Consider the following 20,941-nt stretch of genomic DNA (forward strand, 5'->3'; position numbering starts at 1 on the left):
TTTCGTGTGGGGGGGGGGGGGACTTTAACCTGGCATTGGAACCGCACTTGGACGTATCGTCAGGCCGCTCAGCACTCTCCTATAGTCTATTATCCTGTCTCAAATCATTCTTGCACAAAGCGCAACTAATAGACACATGGAGGTTTAACAACCCGGCAGGCAAAGACTACTCGCATTATTCCGCCACACATAAGATTTACTCGCGCATAGACATGATCTTTATTGATCATCATCACCTACACTTGGTCAAATCGACCTCAATAGCCCCGAGGACGTTATCGGACCATTCCCCGGTTCTGACTTCCCTCACCTGGCCATCCTTACCAGTTAAATTCAATAATTGGAAATTTAATATTTATTGAATTGCCCGGTCTCTAGAGCACAGCTGACGGAAGACTTACAGACCTATTTTCTGCAAAATTCCTTACATGGAACTTCGCTGGCTGTGGTCTGGAAGGCGCACAAAGCTGTGATCATTAGATCATAGATTGATAGAACTGAAAGCCAGGAAAAAACGGGAAGCGGAACGGGAAATGCAGACCCTACTAACACAAATTAAGTAACTAGAACGCCTTCATAAACATTCTTTACAACAGGCACATCAACAGTCACTCCAAAAGTGTAGGGAGGATCTGAAAAAACTTCTAGACCACAACACAGCCCGTAAATTTATGTGGATGCGCCAACGAAACTATGAGTGGAGCAACAAACCCGGGCCTTAAACAATCGGCAACGTTCATTCCCAAAATTAAGACTAAGGGGGATAAGCTGGTACATCTCTCCCAAGACATTGCCAAGGTGTTTAGCGAGTATTATCGCACCCTCTATAATGTAGCTGATACTCAGACGCCTCCTACCGTTGGGCCGCAGCAAAGTAAAGTTCTTATAGATCAGTACTTACGTAAGGCTCACCTCCCTACACTCCCGGAGGAAGAGTTGGAGGCATTGGAGACAGACTTTACAGATGAGGAGTTTACGAAAGCACTACACACGATGGCTACGGGCATGGCTCCTGGCCCGGACGGGTTCACTCTTACATATTACCGCACTTTCAAATATGTTCTGCTACCTCACCTGACCAGCTATGCCAACTCTCTCACCTCGGGCGGGGAGTTACGGGAGGAAACGACCCTAGCGCATATTACTGTCCTGCCCAAACTGGGGAAGGACCCTACCTGCTGCCCTAGTTACAGACCTATATCGTTATTGAATGTGGATATCAAACTGTACTCGAAGGTCCTGGCACTCGCATACAGCCTTTGTTGCCATAAAGACATACAGCCTTTATCCCCGGATCAAACCGGATTCGTTCCGGGTAGGGAAGCTAGGGACAACTCAATGCGCACCCTGCATGTAGTGTCCTGTGTCCGCAGGATATCCCAGGCCACACTTTTGCTGTCAACAGACGCGGAAAAAGCATTCGACAGAGTGGCCTGGGATTTCATGCTGGCGACGCTGGGTGTCATGGGGTTGCGCTCTGGGATGATGACCAGGATTGCTGCCTTATATCAGAACCCTACAGCCAGGGTGAGGGTTAACGGAGTGCTCAGTCCCCTCTTTTCCTTGGGAAATGGTACTAGACAGGCATGTCCGCGGTCGCCCCTGTTCGCCATTTCACTGGAACCGTTTCTATCCACCATAACTCATAGTACAGACATAAGGGGTGTGCAGGTGGGTCCCCGGGAACATAAATATGCGGATGACATCTTATTTTACATTAGGAACCCCCACATTTCCCTCCCAAATCTACTAGCAGCATTGAAAGATTACAATTTGGTATCCAACTTCATAATTAATATTTCAAAATCTACCATCCTTAATTTAACAGTACCCCCCCCAAGGAAGTTGTAGCCCTCAAATCAGCGTTCCCGTTCGCATGGCAACGGCGCTCTAATGCCTAGGGATCAACTACACGCCAAGACTACAAGATATGTTTAAATATAATTATATGCCCCTTTTGAATGCTATTCGTGCGGACTTGAATCGATGGTCCCTCCTCTACCACTCCTGGTTGGGCAGAGTGAATGCCATTAAGATGAATGTGTTGCCGAGACTCCTATTTCTGTTTCAGATGCTCCCCATGGGGGTCCCACCCTCTTATTTTACTTTATTACGTTCCCTGGTATCTAGATTTATATGGAGGAACCGGAGAGCAAGGATATCCTATAACATTCTAACCAGACCGAAATCATTAGGGGGAGTGTCCCTCCCAGACTTTAGGAGATATTATAGAGCTGTATCCCTAGCCAGAGTCCTGGATTGGCATTATGCGGGGGAAACGAAGCTTTGGGTACAAATGGAGGCCGCAATGAGTCACACGACACTGCGGAAGGCCTGCTGGATCCCACAGAAATATAGACATTTATCTCCAGACACTCATCCCCTAACGAATACGACCCTATCCATCTGGGACGCACTCCACTCTAAACAAAAATGGTCATACAACTCTCCCCTGATGCCCATGTTGGGCCATATGTGGGGCATTGCACATGGATCCAGGAGGGCTCTGAGCTATTGCTACACCAGGTCATACAGGGAGGGAGAATCAAACCCTTCTCCTCCCTGTGCAGCTCACCTAGACCCTCCTTCATGGATGTATGGCGATATGGGCAGCTGTCACACTTCGTGGGGCAGCTCCCTTCACCATTGAGATCCAAACGGGACCTGAACCCATTGGAACTGCTCTTCCCAGCAGATTCCGCCCCTACTAAGAGCATCTCCTCCATGTACGGTGTCTTGTCGCGTTTGGATGCCTCCTCTCACCCGCCCTATTTGGCGATCTGGGAGAAAGAGCTGGGCAAGTACCCTAATACTGAGAGGTGCAGAGCGCGTGTTCTGGCCTTCTCAAGAGGGGTGAGCAGATCCTCATGTATCCACTATAAGCTGTTATGTCGGTGGTATTACACTCCTCAAAAAATGCATCAGATCGATAGTTCAGAGATCCGCTGTGTTGGAGGTGCTGTGGACAGGTGGTCATGCATGCTCATATATGGTGGCAATGCCCGAAAATAACGCCCTTTTGGCAGCAGGTAGCTGAAGAGATGTTCCACATACAGGGAACGGAGGTACAACTTGACCCCTGGAAGAGGTTGTTTCATGGAGCGGAGGGATCAATGGGCCGCTATGCTCGTCCATCACACCACATTTACTCAATGCAGCTAAAGCCTTAATTCCAGCCAAATGGAAGAGTGAGTCTGCTCCCACCCTGTTAGAGTGGCTGGACAGGGTGGAACAGATTTACTGCATGGAGGAACTGACTCTTACCGAACCAGATCAAATAGAGTGCCTATCGAAAACATGGGCGTGTTGGTTAGCATATAAGACGACCCCTACATACCTCACCAAGAGGAGGGTTTAAGTTCAGATGAGTCTGCGACTATAAGGTGTTTAGTTAACAAAACAAAACAAAAAAGAACTCTACCATAGGATACACAGAGAGGACCTAGGTCCTCTGTGTTCACACCAGGGACATACAGTTCACTGGCTAGGCATGTGCAGCATGGGAAACAGCACCACAAATGTATAACTTATGACAGACCATTTATATTATGTGTTATGTGAGAAATGAACCTACATCTACCCATTCCCATACCCTTCCACCCAGTCAGTCTCCCTCCCCCCATACCTTCCCCTGCCTCCCCCCACCTTCCCACAATCAAGCCTTTTAGGCTCAAAGCTTATTAAACTAATGCGAGATTTTAGGGTAGGATTCACGTGTTGAGCAATATGTACTGATGTGTGTATTAAGACTACTCTATGGCTGATTGTTTCCCTTTGTGTTTATGTGTAATTGTACGCGCAAACTTCTTTAAAAAAAAACGTATTATACAAAAAAAACAACCCTTCTGAGTTTTTCAGGCACCCCAGCTACATATGGGATGACCAATGACAGATAAACAATGACAACTTGGCGGAGCCGGCAATGATCTGTCATTGCAACTGGGCGGAGCCAGCCGTGAGATCACTGCTGGCTCCGCCTAGCTGTCAGTCGCAAGGCTTTCGGCCGCTTGCTCCGCTTCGGTTTCACTTCGGCTATAGTGAATAGCCTGTACAGCAGCCCTTCGGTTCTACTGAAGGGCTCCGGCAGCTGAAGCTAGCTGAAGGATCAGCTGCAGCTACAGCTGATCCTTCGGCTAGCTTTGTGAATAACCCTCTATGCTTTAGCACATATTCACTGGTGCGTTCAACCGGATCTTCCAGTTCTGCTGGGTCTAAACGAGCTGTGCTGTGTGGTGAGGCACCTCTGTGGGTTGAATTAGCGGCAATAGTGGCTACGCGTTTCGAGGGTAACCCTCTTTGTCAAGAGGTGCCTCACCACACAGCACAGCTCGTTTAGACCCACGAGCCCCGACTGACACACTGTGTTTGACCCTCCAGCGTTCGCGCCACACACCGCACAGATACACACTCCAGTGCGGTTTCCAATTGCCGGGCAAGATGTCTCTCTCCCCCTTCTCTCTCCAGTTACCGCGGCTCGGCCCGGCTAGCCATAGACGCGGACTGGGGATATCCTGGGGATACCCTGGACACTCCAATCCGATAGTATATTGGCTACCATCGTCATCCTTATGTGAATGCAGGGACTCTGGATGCTCACCTGTGACAACACAACCGTAAGTCACACATTCACCACTTCTATCCTAACCATTTAGCCAGTCACAGCAGGCTGTGCAGCATTTACCTATTTATTTATTCATGTCTCATCCCAGGTAGTTGCACTCTTCTTTGTACTGTTTTAATGCCTGAGTTTCTGTGTCAGTTTTATTGTGCGTTTGGGTCTTACACTCTGTTTGGCAATATCTGCAGAATCTGCTCCCTGCAAGTGCATATACATATAGCGTTTGCATTTCCTGCACGGTTTTCTGTGCAGAAGTCCGCGCAGGACGAAAAGGCTAAAGTTTTTAATTCTCATGGATTCCCTTTGTTTGCGGCTATTATATAGCTGTGAACGTGTGGAATCCACCGTCCGTATAGTCGAACTTGCACTATTTTGGTGGCTGTGTGGTTCCTACCGCATGGTCCCTGCAATAGCCTGAACAATGCACATTAAAGTGCATTGTTTCTTCTGTTTAAAGTGGCTCCACGCGCCTCGTACAGCCGATTACGGACAGACAGTCGCTCCAGTGTGAGAGCCTAAATCTACTTACTATTCCGTTTATAGAATCCTACTCGGCATTGTAGTGACCTCAAGCAGCAAGTTGCCTATTCATTATGTAGCCTTGAAAGCGTTACAGTGCGTTACTAAGCCCTGAGTCCGGCTTGTTACTAAGCCCTGATTCCAGAGCTTTACTGATTTCAGTGCGTTACTAAGCCCAGAGTCCGGTGCGTTACTAAGCCCTGAGTCCGGTGCGTTACTAAGTCCCGAGTCAGGTGCACCACTAAGCCCCGAGTCCGGTGCGTAACTAAGCCCCGAGTCCGGTGCATTGCTAAGCCCCGAGTCCGGTGCATTGCTAAGCCCCGAGTCCGGTGCATTGCTAAGCCCCGAGTCCGGTGCATTGCTAAGCCCCGAGTCCGGTGCATTACTAAGCCCGAGTCCGGTGCATTACTAAGCCCGAGTCCGGTGCATTACTAAGCCCCGAGTCCGGTGCATTACTAAACCCTGAGTCTGCAGCTGCAATGCGATCGCCTACACCGTAACCCGTGGCACATCAACGCCTGTGTTCCGGTCTGGTGCTGTCCCAAAAAATTGTACATGCATTTTCCGACTGCACTGGACCAGAACGCAGGCATTGATGTGCCACGCATTCTGGTGCGGGTGATCGCATTGAGGCCGGGGGCGTGGCTGTGATTCCATTGACTTCAATGCACCATTACGTCCCCTCCCGCCCCAGCCGGCTGGGATGGGATCCAGTGCGTTCCGGCACAGAATCGGGCTGGAACATACTGGGACTGGTGTGAACTAGCTCTGACCCCAATAAAACAATACTGTAATGTGTGCCTTACTGTAATCCATGGTTGTTTTCCTTCTCCTTGCTGCTCTTCCTTTTAAATTTGTATCTATTCTCATGCTTGGGGAGAACTTCTGTTTTGCAGCAGACTGCCTTGTCTCTGGAATGGATACATGGTGTCTCTGTGCAGGTTCACAACCTGAGCCAGCACTACAAGAAGAGGCACTCAGCTGCAAAGGGAAGTTCTCCCCCAGCATGAGAAGAGATAAGGATTTAAAAGGAAGAGCAGCAAAGAGAAGGGAAACTACCATGGATTACAGTAAGGCACACACTACAGTATTGGTTTATGTTAAAAAATCTGAGGGTTTAATGCTCCCTCGGCACTGCCGGTCAGAGCGAGATCTCCCTCTGAGCAGAAGTTCCGTTATCGGAGGTAAGTATTGGAGCATTTGGGCGAGTACGAGTACTCGGAATCTGCACCGATACCGATACTAGTATCGGTGCATCCCTAGTGCAAATCCATTTTATTGATAGTTGTCATTCAAACGACAAGCGCTTTCAGGGCTGCGCAGGTTCCCCTTCATCAGGCTCAGAAATTACTAATTTCTAAACTAGTATGTCTATATCAAGGTTGTGGTACTTTTATGCAATGTCATTACTGAGACTGATGATGGGGACCCTGCACCGCCCTGAAAGTGCTTGTCGTTTGACAACTATCAATAAAATGTAGATGTCCATGGAATCTGGACATCTATATTGGACAATATGTACTATTGCGCATAAAAGATGCCGACACAAAAGATGTCACAGGTTACATAGGTGTCATAGGCATGTTTTATGTGCAATACCACCGCCCCCTTCTTTTCAATTGATATTTAAATAAATGTAGTAAATACCTGTTAAGATGCAGTCCCAGATGAAAGCGCTTCACGCCGGCTGCCGGAGGATGATTTCTCCCTCTCTGCTCTCTCTCTCTGATGTTACTTCCCCCAACTCACCTACTTCAGCAGCGGAGGAGAAACAGAGGAAGGGAGATTCAAGGAATTGAAAACAACGCCGCCCGACACCTGCTGCGAGTTACTAGCCACAAGTCCGGTTTGTATAATGTGACCGGGTGTGAGGTGGGCTCACACCCGGACACAGGATTCCAAACCCGGACTGTCCGGGTGAATACCCTACTGTGGAAGGTTAACCCCTTGATGACCCATGACAGGATAATTCCATCATGGGTCCCTAAGGGGTTAAACAGACTGTTCATATTTGTAGAGCCGGCGACAGGCTTTACAGTAGAAGCGATTTTGGCGACTCAGGTGTCGCCAGATCGCTTCTATGGGCCGGTAAACTGTCCGCCCAACAGCGTTTCCCAGGCTCCTCTGCTCCCCTTGCGGGCCCGGGACCGGCATCTCGGATGTCGATGAGAAGCAAGGGAGGAGAGCCTCAGTTCGCTGATCTCCTCCCTGTACTATGTGACCAGGAGCGATGCAGATTACATCACTTCCGGACCCATAGCTGTCATTGGTCGGCTCCTGAAGCCTGCGCTCTGCACTTCAATCGCTTATTTAGAGTGTAAAGGAGACACTGGGGGTCTTTTGGATCCCCAGCATCCCCTTAAAGAGTACCTGTCCCTGCCAATATGCTATCACATGGGGGGCTTGTAAGCCCTCCTATATGATAGCAATTAAAGTAAAAAAATGTTTTAAAAATAAAATAAATGTAAACATTTTCAAAAAGTATTTTATTGTGTTTAGGGGCACTACATTTAACTTAAGTGCATTTTTCACTGAAAAATACACTTAAGTTAAATCGCATACCAAACTCCCCTCTTCGTTCTGGAGTAGGAGGGGGCGTGGCGGTGCATTGAAGTCAATGCCACCGCAGCCACACCCCCCCGAATGCAGTGTAATCAGACGTGTGGTAAAACATTGCCTGCGTTTCGGTCCATTGCCTGCGTTTCGAACGCAAAAAGACAGAGTGTGCAGCATTTTTTTGCATTCATACTGGACCAGAACGCAGGCTCTGTGGGAGAGGGGCGTGGCTGCGGTGCCATTGACCTCAATAGACCACCACGCCCCCTCCTGCCCCAGAACGAATGGGGGGAGTTTAGTGTAGGATTGCTGTGCGTTCCAGAAGCTACTGCTCTGAAACGCATCACAATTGGTGTGAACAAGCCCCAACACCTCCAGGGGAGCTTGGGCAGCCAAAGCAACAGGGCCCCTTTCACAATGTTACGACTAGCATGTCATACTGAAATGTTATAGCAACCCCCATCCCCCTCCCTTTCAATTGATATTTAAAAAAATAAATGTATTCTAGTTGTGGCCAGCATATGACGTTTTTTCAATGGAGTATTAAAGAAGGGGGACCTCATGTAATGGTCCCTAGAAGGCAAATGCAAATAAGCACAATGTGCACATTGTGCTTATTCCTCCAGTGACGACACCTCTGTGGCTCTGGATATAACAGGAAACACCAGGCCTACCAATTAAAGGAGAACTATGGGGTCAGGGTTTTTCCCCATAGTTCTCCTAAGGTTAACGGGAGGACACAAACTAGCGTCCTCCCATCACCCTAAGCTCAGTATATAGGCAGCTACAGCTCGCCATATACTGAGTCCGCCACAGCCGGGACGGATCCCGACATTGCTGTCAAGATCCACCCAGCTGCGGGCCAGCTGTACCCGCCCCCTCCCATTCCGCCAGTCAGCGCTGGAGGATCGGAGGGGGGAATCCCTGCAGGGAGCCATGAGTGACGGCTCTCTGCAGGGATAGATCGAGAAGTGAGCGAGCGATGGTATGTGTTCGCTCACTTCCCGATTTACTGTGCCGACCTGTGACAGTTTCATTGTCACAGGTCGGCTCAGATTATGAGGCTGAGTGAAAATCACTCGCCTCATAATTCTCCTTTAAGTTTAGTAAGCCAAAAACAGAGCACCCACTCATGGACAGTACTACAGTACTAAGAGGCTATTCAGGAGAGATAGAGAAAACCTTTCCCCAAGTTTCTTTTGCTGATTGATGTTTTAAGCTGGGAAGCTACCTCTAGACAGTTAGGTGTTTTGTCTGCTGGGCCAAACAACATTCATCATACCCCCTTCTGTAAAGTTGCACAGCTTTCCTTACTGCAGTATGACCCTGAACATTCACAGACTTTTATTGTGGAATGAAAAGCAATTGCATGAAAAAATAAAATCCAATAAATACTGATTTTCTTGCAAAGGCATCATACCCCCCTGTTATAATGCAGGAAAAAAATTATTTTTTGTGAAATAAATAAATGTTCATGCTTCTAAAAAGAAAAAAAACATGTAATAAATACCTGTTAAGAGGAAAGCTCTGCACAGTCTCTCTCTGTGATTCACTTCCTCTGACTCACACACAGTGCCAGCCACAGAGGATCAAAGGAGAGAGAGAGGGAGTGTCCAGCTACAGAAGAGAGAGCCGCACGGCGCTCGCTGACTGCCCCTCTCTCCCTTCTGCCCGCTGCTCGCCGCGGTGCCACCAAGTCCAGTTTGAATAATGTGCCCGGAGTCTGAAAAAGGTTCCCACACGGGCCCTTGATTCAAAACCCATAATGTCCGGGTGAAACCCTAATACCGGCATATGCAGATCCTGGATAGAAGCACAAATACGTACTTTTTGTTTTTGTTTTTTCAGTCCTCTTGTCTGAAAATGGCCGCCTTATGCTCTGTATGGAGTAAGGACGTTGTGCTCAGTTAGAGCTACAATGTAGGCGTGTAAACTGCTTCTCCCACAATGCTTTGCTTCTCGTGCTTCTGTGGGGAAACTCCCTCCAATTCATTACTATGCATAGTGGCAACACCTCCTGGGCTGTGCAAAGTGACCATTTACAACCATTGTAAGCTTCTTTCCAGTGTATCATTATGTCCGTATAATGATGAACAGTATGGCGAAGAAGCCTCACAGAGGGGGGTGTTATCACTGCTAAGTGTGCACATTTGTTGGGGATAAAACTTCCTCCATTTGTCTGTCTGTGTCTGGTTATAAGCGGGGATGAGGAATCTTTGCGGGAGGGCGCCCTCCTCCTGTACTAAAAAAGGGAACACTGCTTCTAGACCTAAGCGACAAGGTTGGAGGTCATATTGTGTGAAGGTGTACACATTGGTGGAGGATCTGGCGGTTTGGAGGTCATAGTGTGTGAAGGTGTACACATTGGTGGAGTATCTGGCGGGTTGGAGGCCATAGTGTGTGAAGGTGTACTCATTGGTGAAGGATCTGGCGGTTTCTTTGGATTGCTGATTGCAGTGTGACAGGACCGAATTGTATTTACTTGAAAAATATTGTTTTGAATCTGAATGAGACAAGACGGAGAAGTTGGACTCGCCCATTGTAAAAAAAACCTGTTTGTGGGGTGATAGCACCGGGGTTTTGGATACACTTACCGGCAGAAATTGAGATGGAGTACATTGGTACAAACATGTTATTATTGTCACAGTAACCACTGACAGGGTTATTCACACAGCTGGTTGAAGAGTTTGGAGAAGGCCGGAGGAGTGAACAATCTAGGACAAAATAGCCGATTTGGAAAAATTCTCTAATTAAGCTCACTTTCCAGTTCCTCTATGTTGTCCTAGATTGCTCACTTCTCCTGCCTCCTCCAAACTCTTCACCCTTTTGTGAATAACCCTGTTGGAATGGTTTCTGGTGTGACCGCACCAGGGTTTTGGATTCACTTACCTGTATAATTTTAGATTATTGGTACAAAACATTTTATTGGAATATGATTGTCACAATGACCACTTGGAATTGTGAGATAATAAGCACTTTATGTAATACGATTTCTGAGTGTTGATGAAATGCACATAGTGACTGAGTAGATGTGTTTATTTTGTTATTTTAGTGTAACACTATTTATCTTATATTTATTATTATTATTATTAGTTTATGTTTGATTTATAATAGAGAGCGGCTTCCTAAGTGTTGTTGCTTTTTGTGTTTGGCGTGGGATGCTAATGGGGAAATGCGCAAAATAATTGTGTTGTGGGTGTTTACTGTTGAGTTTATGGAGAAAAACCACGCTGATCTGCCCAGAAAAGGCCTCCAGCACTCTGGTAACATGCGTTTTTCTACGTTCAACACTACGTTTAGGTGTGAGCAGGGGCTTTAGGTCTTGTTCACACGATTTTCTGGTCCACATCTGGTGCAGATCTGCAGACGCGGTGCTGTGCATGCAGTGCGGTTTTGATGTGTTCCAGTTAAAAGAAAAAAAAATGTGTTTTTATTTTTTTTGCTGTAGTGGGGCTGTCAGTATGTTAGCTGCAGTGCTGTGCATTCTTGGCGCGTTTTTGACGTGTTCATGCATTTCTGGACCGGACAAAATGTGACATGCAGTATTTTTTCTTTCCAGACCGGAACGGACTGCGCACGTGAGGACTGTATCCCATAAAACACACAAAGGGATACATTGGGATGCATTTTGGGTGCAGGAGTGCACAGATCTGGTCCGGACACAATCCGGACGTTGTGTGAACAAGCCCTCAGAAATTAATGGAAACTCAACAAAAGCCTTGGTGTAAATCAAAATATTGTGAAAGACTTTTATTAAAATACATATTCATCAAATACTGACAGAGAGTGTAAAATACAAACATATAAATACTGAAATATCTATATCCACATTATATATATAAAACAAAAAAAAGGAAAAGAGGCCGGAGAGAGAGAGGGAGGCTGGAGAGGAGACGGAGGGGCCAGAGAGAGAGAGACGGAGGGGCCAGGGAGAGAGAGGGAGGCCGGAGAGAGGCCAAAGAGAGAGAGCGCGAGGGCGTCAGAAGAGAGGAGCCGGAGAGAGAGGGAGGGCGTCAGGAGAGGGAGGCCGGAGAGAGAGAGGTGCGTGAGAGAGAAAGAGGCCAGAAAGGGAGGCCGGAGAGAGAGAGAGAGAGCGTGGGCGCGCGTCAGGAGAGAAAGTCCATGGTCCCATCGCACTACTGACCGCAGAGTCCCTCTTGAAAAGCGATTGCTACGATAGTTGACGGGTGGCAACTGTCACAAACACAAGCAAAAGCAGAGACACCGGCACTCCAATGTGGCAAGCAGAGGTCTATTTATTGATGTGCTGTGCTGCACGTCCATAAATAGACGTTTGCTTGCCACATTGGAGTGCCGGTGTCTCTGCTTTTGTTGGCGTCAGGAGAGAGAGAGGGGGGCCGGAGAGACAGAGAGGCCGGAGAGAGAGTGCGCAAGGGCATCAGGAGAGAGGGAGAAGGGAGAGAGAGGCCGGAGAGGAGAGAGTGGCCGGAGAGAGCGCGAGGGCATCATGAGAGATGTGCCGGAGAGAGAGGGAGGGCGGAGAGAGAGATGGGCCGGAGAGGAGAGAGACTGAGGGGCCGGAGAGAGAGGGAGGCCATCAGGAGAGAGAGGCTGGAGAGAGAAAGAGGGAGGCCGGAGAGGACAGAGTCCAGAGAGAGGGAGGCCGGAGAGAGAGAGCGCAAGGGCATCAGGAGAGAGGGGCCAGAGAGGAGACTGAGGGGACGGAGAGAGAGGCCAGAGAGAGGGAGGCCGAAGAGAGAGAGCGGGAGGGCGTCAGGAGAGAGGCTCCGGAGAGGGAGGGAGGCCGGAGAGAGAGAGCATGAGAGCGTCAGGAGAGAGGCGCTGGAGAGAGAGAGGGAGGCCGGAGAGAGAGGCCAGGGAGAGAGAGAGGGAGGCCGATGAGAAAGAGAGAGGGGCGAGAGAGAGAGAGAGGGGCGGGAGAGAGAGAGAGAGAGAGAGGGGCCGGAGAGAGAGAGGCCCGGAGAGAGAGGGAGCGTCAGATGGTTTGAGACATGGTGTGTGTAAATAGCAGAAGTTGCACTTTCCTTGATTATACATTCTATTGGAGTGAATTGGCTCCCTCTGGCTGGCAGGACAGGTGGGGGGTCCTTCCGGTGCTCCAGCTGATCAGACAAGAAAGAAATTGTCAGGCAGACATACAAATAGACATGGAAATAAAACCTATATAGACACAAAGATGAGAGAGCGAGAATCCAAAGCAACATACAGAGCCCAGAGAGAGGGACACAGACCAACAAACACAGACACAGAGAGAAAGATCAGAGAATAGTTTAGAAAGTATACCCACCTTAACAACGAGTCCAGCAGAAGCTTCTTTCTCCCCAGAACGGCACCGTCTTCTATGCTGGGTGGGTGAGTCATCGCTGGGCTCTGTCTTCTCAGCTGCTGGAGACTTTCTGATTGGCTCGATTCCCCTACTGTGCTTAGGGTTGCCACCCGTACGGTTTTCGCCCGGACAGTACGGGTCTGTAATCCTGTGCACGGGTGGGAGCTCGCCTCCCACGCGGACACAGTATTTAAACCGGAGCTGTGGCTCCCTAAGAAAGCTGCATACCGCTGGCCCTCTGTATTGTGATGGCCGCAGTGCTCAATCTCATCTGCCTGTCTCCTCCTCCTGTGGCATTATCTTCTCCCAGCTCTGACATCACATCCTGCAGGTACCGAGGGAGGACAGAGACCGAGAGCGCAGGCACAGGCAAGTTTTACAGTTCATGAATGCTGGGGGATAGGGACAGACAGTGGGGACTGGGACGAATGTGTATTGCATTTACATTACATGTCACTGAACAGTGTTGAGTGATATGCTGTGTGATTGCAATACACATTTTACTAATATATTTATGTACTTGTACTACCTGATAAATCATACAAAAAATTTAAATGACAAGTCTTCTTGTATGATTTATTACGTAGTACAGAAGAAATGTGCCAAATGTAACATAACTGCAGGATTGTTAAAATCAGCCAGCGAGCGCCGCAGATTATATATATATATATATATATATATATATATATATATAAAATAAATAGTTATATATTAATATATAACTTATTTTTTATATATATTTCAGATTTTAGTACTTATTTTAATTAGATTTTAAGAGTGCACACGGCCCACCTGAGAGTGCACACAGCCCACCTGAGAGTGCATACAGCCCACCTAAGAGTGCACACAACCCCTCCCGAGAGCCGCATAGCCCACCTAAGAGTGCACACAGCCCACCTGAGAGCCACATAGCCCACCTAAGAGTGCACAGAACCCACCTGAGAGCCACATAGCCCACCTAAGAGTGCACACATCCCACCTAAGAGCCGCATAGACCACCTAAATGTGCACACAGCCCACCTAAGAGCCGCATAGCCCACCTAAAAATTGCGCACAGCCCACCTGAGAGCCTGCACAGGCCACCTGAGAGCCGCACAGCCCACCTAAGAGCCTGTACAGGCCACCTGAGACAGCCCACCTAAGAGCCCGCACAGGCCACCTGGAGACATTGGGGCGCCAACCCAAAACAACACAAAATATACAACTTCATATTATTTTGTATTGCTGTGTAATGTATTGCTGTAGTCCTTACTCCCTATCCTGGCTGCCTCTTTTCACTATTCCCCCACTCCCCCAAAACAAAAATTGCTGCGCGTGGCGCTAGAGTGTTCGGGTTTCACTTCAAGAAAAGGTGGCAACCCTAACTGTGCTTGTGCATGAGAGGGTTGCGGGGCTGGCTGCTGCTCTGTGAGAACCGAAGATCTCACACTACGGGCAGCATAAAGTAAATAAAAACACGACCCTGAGCAGAGACTGATGGATTTTCCTGTGGTGGGAAATTTGAACTGCTAGGTCTCTGGCCCAATAAACAGTACCCCCAAAAAAGTAAGAAAAACAGCACTGTGAACACTGAAAATGCACACACACATACATACTCACTGCACCATTACATTAATACAAAAAGTGGCAATCACTTACAAAGGTGGAAATGTCCTTTAAGGGTCACGGGAGGACATATACTAGCGTCCTCCTGTGACCCAAAGCTCAGTATATAGCGAGCTATTGCTCACTATATACTCAGAGCGCCACAGCCGGGACAGATCCCAACAATGCTGTCCAGATCCACCCAGCTGCGTGAGTGACAGCTGGCTCTGCCTATCTAGAGACAGAGCCAGCTCTGCCTGCCCCGTCCATTCCTTCACTCGGCGCTGGAGGATCGGAGCGGGGAGTGGGGGAATCCCTGCAGGGAGCGGTGACTAACAGTCACCGCTCTCTGCAGGGAGATGATCAGAAAGTGAGTGAGCGATGGTATGCGTTCGCTCACTTCCCGATCTATAGAACCGACCTGTGACAGTTTCATTGTCACAGGTCGGCTCGAACTATGAGGTTGAGTGAAAATCACTCACTTCATAGTTCTCCTTTATCTATCAGTGAGTCACTAGTTTTATACAGTTTGTGATTCCCACTGTTATTATGGGTTTTAATGTTTGAGTTTGATGGTTTTCACCCATCAAACCCATATTTTTTCCTCTGTTTTGCTTTTGTGATCACAAAAGCAAAACAGGTGTTCCTAAGTTCCTAAGTGTTTAATTTTTGAAGTGTGTATTCTCCTTTTTTCCTCTGTTTTGCTTTTGTGATCACAAAAGCAAAACAGGTGTTCCTAAGTTCCTAAGTGTTTCTCCCCGCCCTGTGTTGTGTGGTATTTTAGCAGGGTTGGTGTTAGACCACAACCAGCTATGACTAAGGCTGAGTAAGGCAGAAATGCGTCTTTGTATAGATGCAAGTGGAATAAAGTTTGAATTTCTTTGGAAGATCATCATGTTCTGGTTATACAGTTTATGTAAAAAGTTTAGATTTTGGCTTCACTATTATAATTTGACTAAGCATACATTTTTCAAATAAAATAAAATATGATGCAATTTTGATCAGAATTTTTCCGTCATATCCAGAAGTATTTTCTCTCATTATGCCACACATGGTAGTTCAGAATTACAATTTTCAGTAAATTTTCTTTAATTTCTTAGCATGTTGTAAAAAGATCATTCCATATCATGTACACCCTGCAACTCCAGTGAAAATTATCAAACATTTTATTTTTGCTTTACTGCAGAGGTGTTTATTTTTATATTTATGATTCAAATTATGATGTATGATTCTTTTCATGCAATTATAAAATTATCTTTTATTTACAGGAGTCACTGATGAAATGCAAAATTTGGTTCAACGTCGTATTTATCCTTTCCTGCTGATGGTGGTTATTTTGATGGGAATATTATCTTTTCAGATACGACAGTTTAAGCGCCTTTATGAACACATAAAGAACGACAAGTAAGTCATTATGAATCCCTTTAACCAAAATCAGATAAAGTAATTAATTAAATCAGCAGATATTTTAGATTTTGCCTTACCTGTTTTATTTTATAACATATAACGTGTTTTGTGCCATAACCCTCATTGTTTTCATTTCTCATTTCTTGCCATTTTTGAAAATTATGGCTATTATAGCAAATAATTGTTTTAGATCAGTGTATTGATACTGTTTTCTGGAACAAAGTAACATATAATTGAATTACAGTAAGTATTATAGGGCTACAGCACGCTTTCAGGTGCATTCATCTTACATTTGAGATCAGTTTTAGATACTTATGAGATCAATGAGTTCTCTTCACAAATGCTTTTTTTCAAAGCTGCATCAAGCATCTTTTCACTCCTATTAACTTGAATGAGATGAAACGGAATTCTGATTAAACATATACTTGGCTACACTAGCCATTAGACCCTGACAAAGAAACCCTATAAGAATAATAAGCAAAATTTCACATTTAATTGCAAAATAACCCAAGGCACTTTAACAGGTATTTTTTACACTTATAGAATAGATATAACAAAATACTTTCAATGGTATATTTAACAGGCCAAAAGTGATAAATTAGAGATTTTGATTGTCCGGGTTTTCACTTAAAAATCCAATCCCTAATGAAGACTGACAAATGTCACGAAGGTCAGTCGCCATTTTGAATTTGTAAAAAAAAAATGGATAAATGATGAAATCATTGCCTGCAATGTATCTCTCTGACTACAATATCTTCTCATGTGCTATAACCGGCTCTAATGCTTGTCCACCTTTATTGCTGCCTGCAGCTATATTTATTATTATTATTTTTTAGTATTATTATTCCACCGCTTTTTTCAAATGCCTGTAATAAGTGCACTGTTAGTGAAAAGCTCATGAAACTTTGCATAATGGTACAGCTCTGTGCTCTGCAGCACTTATTGCAATATAAAGGTCATAGGTCACATTATGTGGCAGCCATCTTGGTTTTTGCAAAATTTTTTGCAAATATTCAGAAACCTGCTTGTCCAGACCTGCTAAAGCTACAGATATACAAATCGCTGTGTGAGGTTACGCTGTGCTCTGTTATCTCATGTGTTCATTATAGCTCTATTGGTCACATGGTTTGGCAGCCATTTTGGATTGTGCAATATTCTGCAAACAACTTAAACTCTGAAACCATACATCAGAAGTATTCAAAGCTTTGCACATATGTCCAGGGCAACCTCTTCGTAAACTCATGTTACTTTATCCAATGGTAGAGCTCTATGCTATGCCTAATCTTTTGCAACATAAAGGTCATAGGTCATATTCCCTGGCAGCCATTTTGTTTTAGGTGATTATATTCAGCTCCATACTCAAACATTTGTTTTTCAGGAACTATTACAGCTACAGATGTTCAAATTGCTGTGTAAAGTTATCTTGTGATCTGCACTCAGAACTGATCATTACAAGTAAATTGACCACATAGTTCGGCCGAGATATTGAATTGTTCAAAGTCGGTGGCCATTTTGAATTTGGAAAAATATTACAATTCATGAAAACTTATGCAGTTATACAGGTCTATTTTGAATTTATAACTTTGCTATTTATGTCTCTAACTACATTATCTTCTCATGTGCTATAACCGGCTTTAATGCTTGGCAACCTTTATTGCTGCTTGCAGCTATATTCTTTCTCCTTGATATTTGTTTTGGCTGGATACATGCTCCCTGCTGCTTATGCAACTCTCCACAGACACAGTAGGGGGAAGAAGCTTCACTACTATGCCACTCCACCATTCAAGCCAGAGTCACCTGTGCCTGCAAGTGTCTAGACATGGGACACCCTCTCACACTGGTTGTAAATTGCTGGGGCCCACATGGCATATCGTAGACATGGGGTTGCCTGGCTGGAGGGCACGGACACCACACAGCCCACAGCCAGACAACAGGTCTGGTGAGGGTTCTACCCCCTCTGGGAACACTAATTGTGTTAGCATGGTTAGCCCCATGCTTAGCTCCCTATCCCCTTCACTGCTAGCATCAGGGTCCACTCCTGCTCCCTCTAGTGCCCCCTTCTCTGACTTACTATCTAGGTAGGAGTTTACTGCCATCATGGCTAAGTTTATGCGGAAAATGGCTGAACTGCTGGGCATCCAGTGTAATAACGGCTGGGCATCAAGTGTAATAACGGCTAGGCATCAAGTGTAATAACGGCTGGGCATCAAGTGTAATAACGGCTGGGCATCAAGTGTAATAACGGCTGGGCATCAAGTGTAATAAAAAGTGTATTAACTGCTGGGCATTAGGTGTATTAACTGCTGGGCATTAAGTGTATTAACTGCTGGGCATTAAGCGTAATAACTGCTGGGCATTAAGCGTAATAACACGCTTAATGCCTACATTAAACAGCAATGCATAACACCATAATCTATAGAGGACTGGTGTTGGGTCCCGTACCCTGGTCCCACGGTGCCAGGGAGCTCTGGGCCTGTACCTGGGCACACTGGTAGCACACAGCCCACACCTGCTCCTCATTGATGGGCTACTCCTAGGTGTTCATGATAATTTCCCCACACCCCTGGCAAAAATTGCCCTTTTGCCACCCTTCTACTCTGGATCTGCCCCTGACCTGACCTTCAATCCCAGCTACGGGGTACAGAGATTACCTGACCTTCAATCCCAGCTATGGGGTACAGAGCCTTGGGCGGCTCTCTACTTGTCACTGTGCCCACGTCTCTCTTCTCCCCCCCCCCCCCCTGTGTCCACTGACCCCCCTTCCAGCTCTCCCCCTGCCACTGTGCCCCCCTCTCACCACCTCTGTGTCCACTGACCCACTCCAGCTCTTCCCCTGCCACTGTGTCACCTCTCTCCTCTCCCCCACCACCTCTGTGTCCACTGACCCACTCCAGCTCTTCCCCTGCCACTGTGCCCACCTCTCACCACCTCTGTGTCCACTGAACCCCCTTCCAGCTCTTCCCCTGCCACTGTGCCCACCTCTCTCACCACCACTGTGTCCACTGAACCTCTTTCCAGCTCTTCCCCTGCCACTGTGCCCACCTCTCTCACCACCTCTGTGTACACTGTGCCCACGAGCAGGCTGCAAACAAGATCACTTGCAGGCAGCCACGAGAGCGGTTTGTTGAAAATCCGGCCCTGCCGGCACCCCCTGCTGAACTGCGCCCGGGGGCAAGTGACCCCCTTGCCCCACCCCACGCTACGCCACTGATGAGGAATAGGCCATGTCGCAGGATGTTGGGGATGTTAGTTCAGGGGTGGCATTGCTGGAGCAGGATGCTTCCCCTATCCGCAGGGGGAGTGACTTCTCCAGTAAGTGGAAGGACAGGAAATTTTGGTGGTGGGGGATTCCATTATCAGATGCACAGACAGGGTAATCTGCCATCAGGACGCAAGCGTAGAACAGTCTGTTGCTTACCGGGGGGCTCGTGTGCGACACATTGCAGAATGAATGGACACGTTACTGGATGGGGTTGGGCATGACCCAGCTGTCATGGTGCACATCGGCACCAATGACAAAATAGGAAGCAAATGGAGTGTCCTAAAAAGCGAGTTCAGAGACTTAGGTGCTAGTTTGAAGAAAAGGGCCTCCACGGTAGTATTTTCTGAGATACTGCCGGTGCCACAAGCCACTCCAGAGAGTCAGCGAGAGTTGAGAGAACTGAACAAGTGGCTTCGGAGCTGGTGTCAGAAAGAGAGCTTTGATGTAATGGAGAACTGGGCTGTCTTCTCAGTCGTTTACCAGCTCTTCAGCAGAGGACGGGCTGCATTTAAATGGGGAAGGTGCAGCGCTTTCTGGGGGGGGATGGTTAAAAGACTGGAGGAGCTTTTAAACGAGATAATCGGGGGGGAGGGAATAAAACTGGACATAATAAACATAGAGGAAGTAACTAAAGGAGCAATTAATAGAGGGCAGTAATACAAAGGGGGATAGAGGGCTCACTCCAGTCAATCTAATCATTGCAGTCAATCTAATTAGTAATGTATCAACCATACCAAGGTCTAATAAAAAAAAGTAGTTGGGCTCCAGAAATTAGTAATAATAAAACCCAAACCGCTAGCACCAAACTAAAATGTATGTACACCAATGCTAGAAGTCTAGCAAACAAATTAGAGGAGCTTGAACTTAAAAGATCAAGAGCTAAGCCTGCATGGCTAAATAAACCGGTAAAACAACACATCAAAGAAAAGAAGATAGCATTTATAAAATATAAGATGAAGGGGACAGCATTGGCATTCCAGAACTACAAGGAATGCAATAAGAGATGTAAACACGAAATCCGGGCAGCTAAAATAGATTACGAAAAGCATATCACCACAGTCAGTAAAAAGAACCCCCAAAAATTCTACCAATATATAAACAGTAAAATGGTAAGGAAGGAGCAGGTCGGCCTAATAAAAGATGAAAACGGGACATTAATCACAAAGAGAAGGCTGAGGTGTTACATTCAAACACTGGTAGCACACAGCCCACACCTGCTCCTCATTGATGGGCTACTCCTAGGTGTTCATGATAATTTCCCCACACCCCTGGCAAAAATTGCCCTTTTGCCACCCTTCTACTCTGGATCTGCCCCTGACCTGACCTTCAATCCCAGCTACGGGGTACAGAGATTACCTGACCTTCAATCCCAGCTATGGGGTACAGAGCCTTGGGCGGCTCTCTACTTGTCACTGTGCCCACGTCTCTCTTCTCCCCCCACCGCCTATGTGTCCACTGAGCCCCCAGCTCTCCCCCTGCCACTGTGCCACCTCTCTCCTCTCCCCCACCACCTCTGTGTCCACTGACCCCCCTCCAGCTCTTCCCCTGCCACTGTGCCCACCTCTCTCACCACCACTGTGTCCACTGAACCTCTTTCCAGCTCTTCCCCTGCCACTGTGCCCACCTCTCTCACCACCTCTGTGTACACTGTGCCCACGAGCAGGCTGCAAACAAGATCACTTGCAGG

At 47.0% G+C, this 20,941-nt stretch overlaps 1 protein-coding gene across 1 annotated transcript in view; it reads left to right on the forward strand.

Annotated features, from left to right (window-relative positions):
* MARCH6 (membrane associated ring-CH-type finger 6) overlaps positions 1–20,941 on the forward strand; it is a 499,681-nt gene that overhangs the window by 467,846 nt on the left and 10,894 nt on the right. The window contains exon 20 of the mRNA XM_018566614.1: positions 15,854–15,989. Within this exon, the coding sequence (XP_018422116.1) occupies positions 15,854–15,989 (136 nt within the window). The remainder of the gene's footprint in view (positions 1–15,853; positions 15,990–20,941) is intronic.

The sequence above is a fragment of the Nanorana parkeri genome, unplaced genomic scaffold (assembly GCF_000935625.1).
Source record: "Nanorana parkeri isolate BGI_ZX_2015 unplaced genomic scaffold, ASM93562v1 scaffold963, whole genome shotgun sequence".
NCBI lineage: Eukaryota > Metazoa > Chordata > Amphibia > Anura > Dicroglossidae > Nanorana > Nanorana parkeri.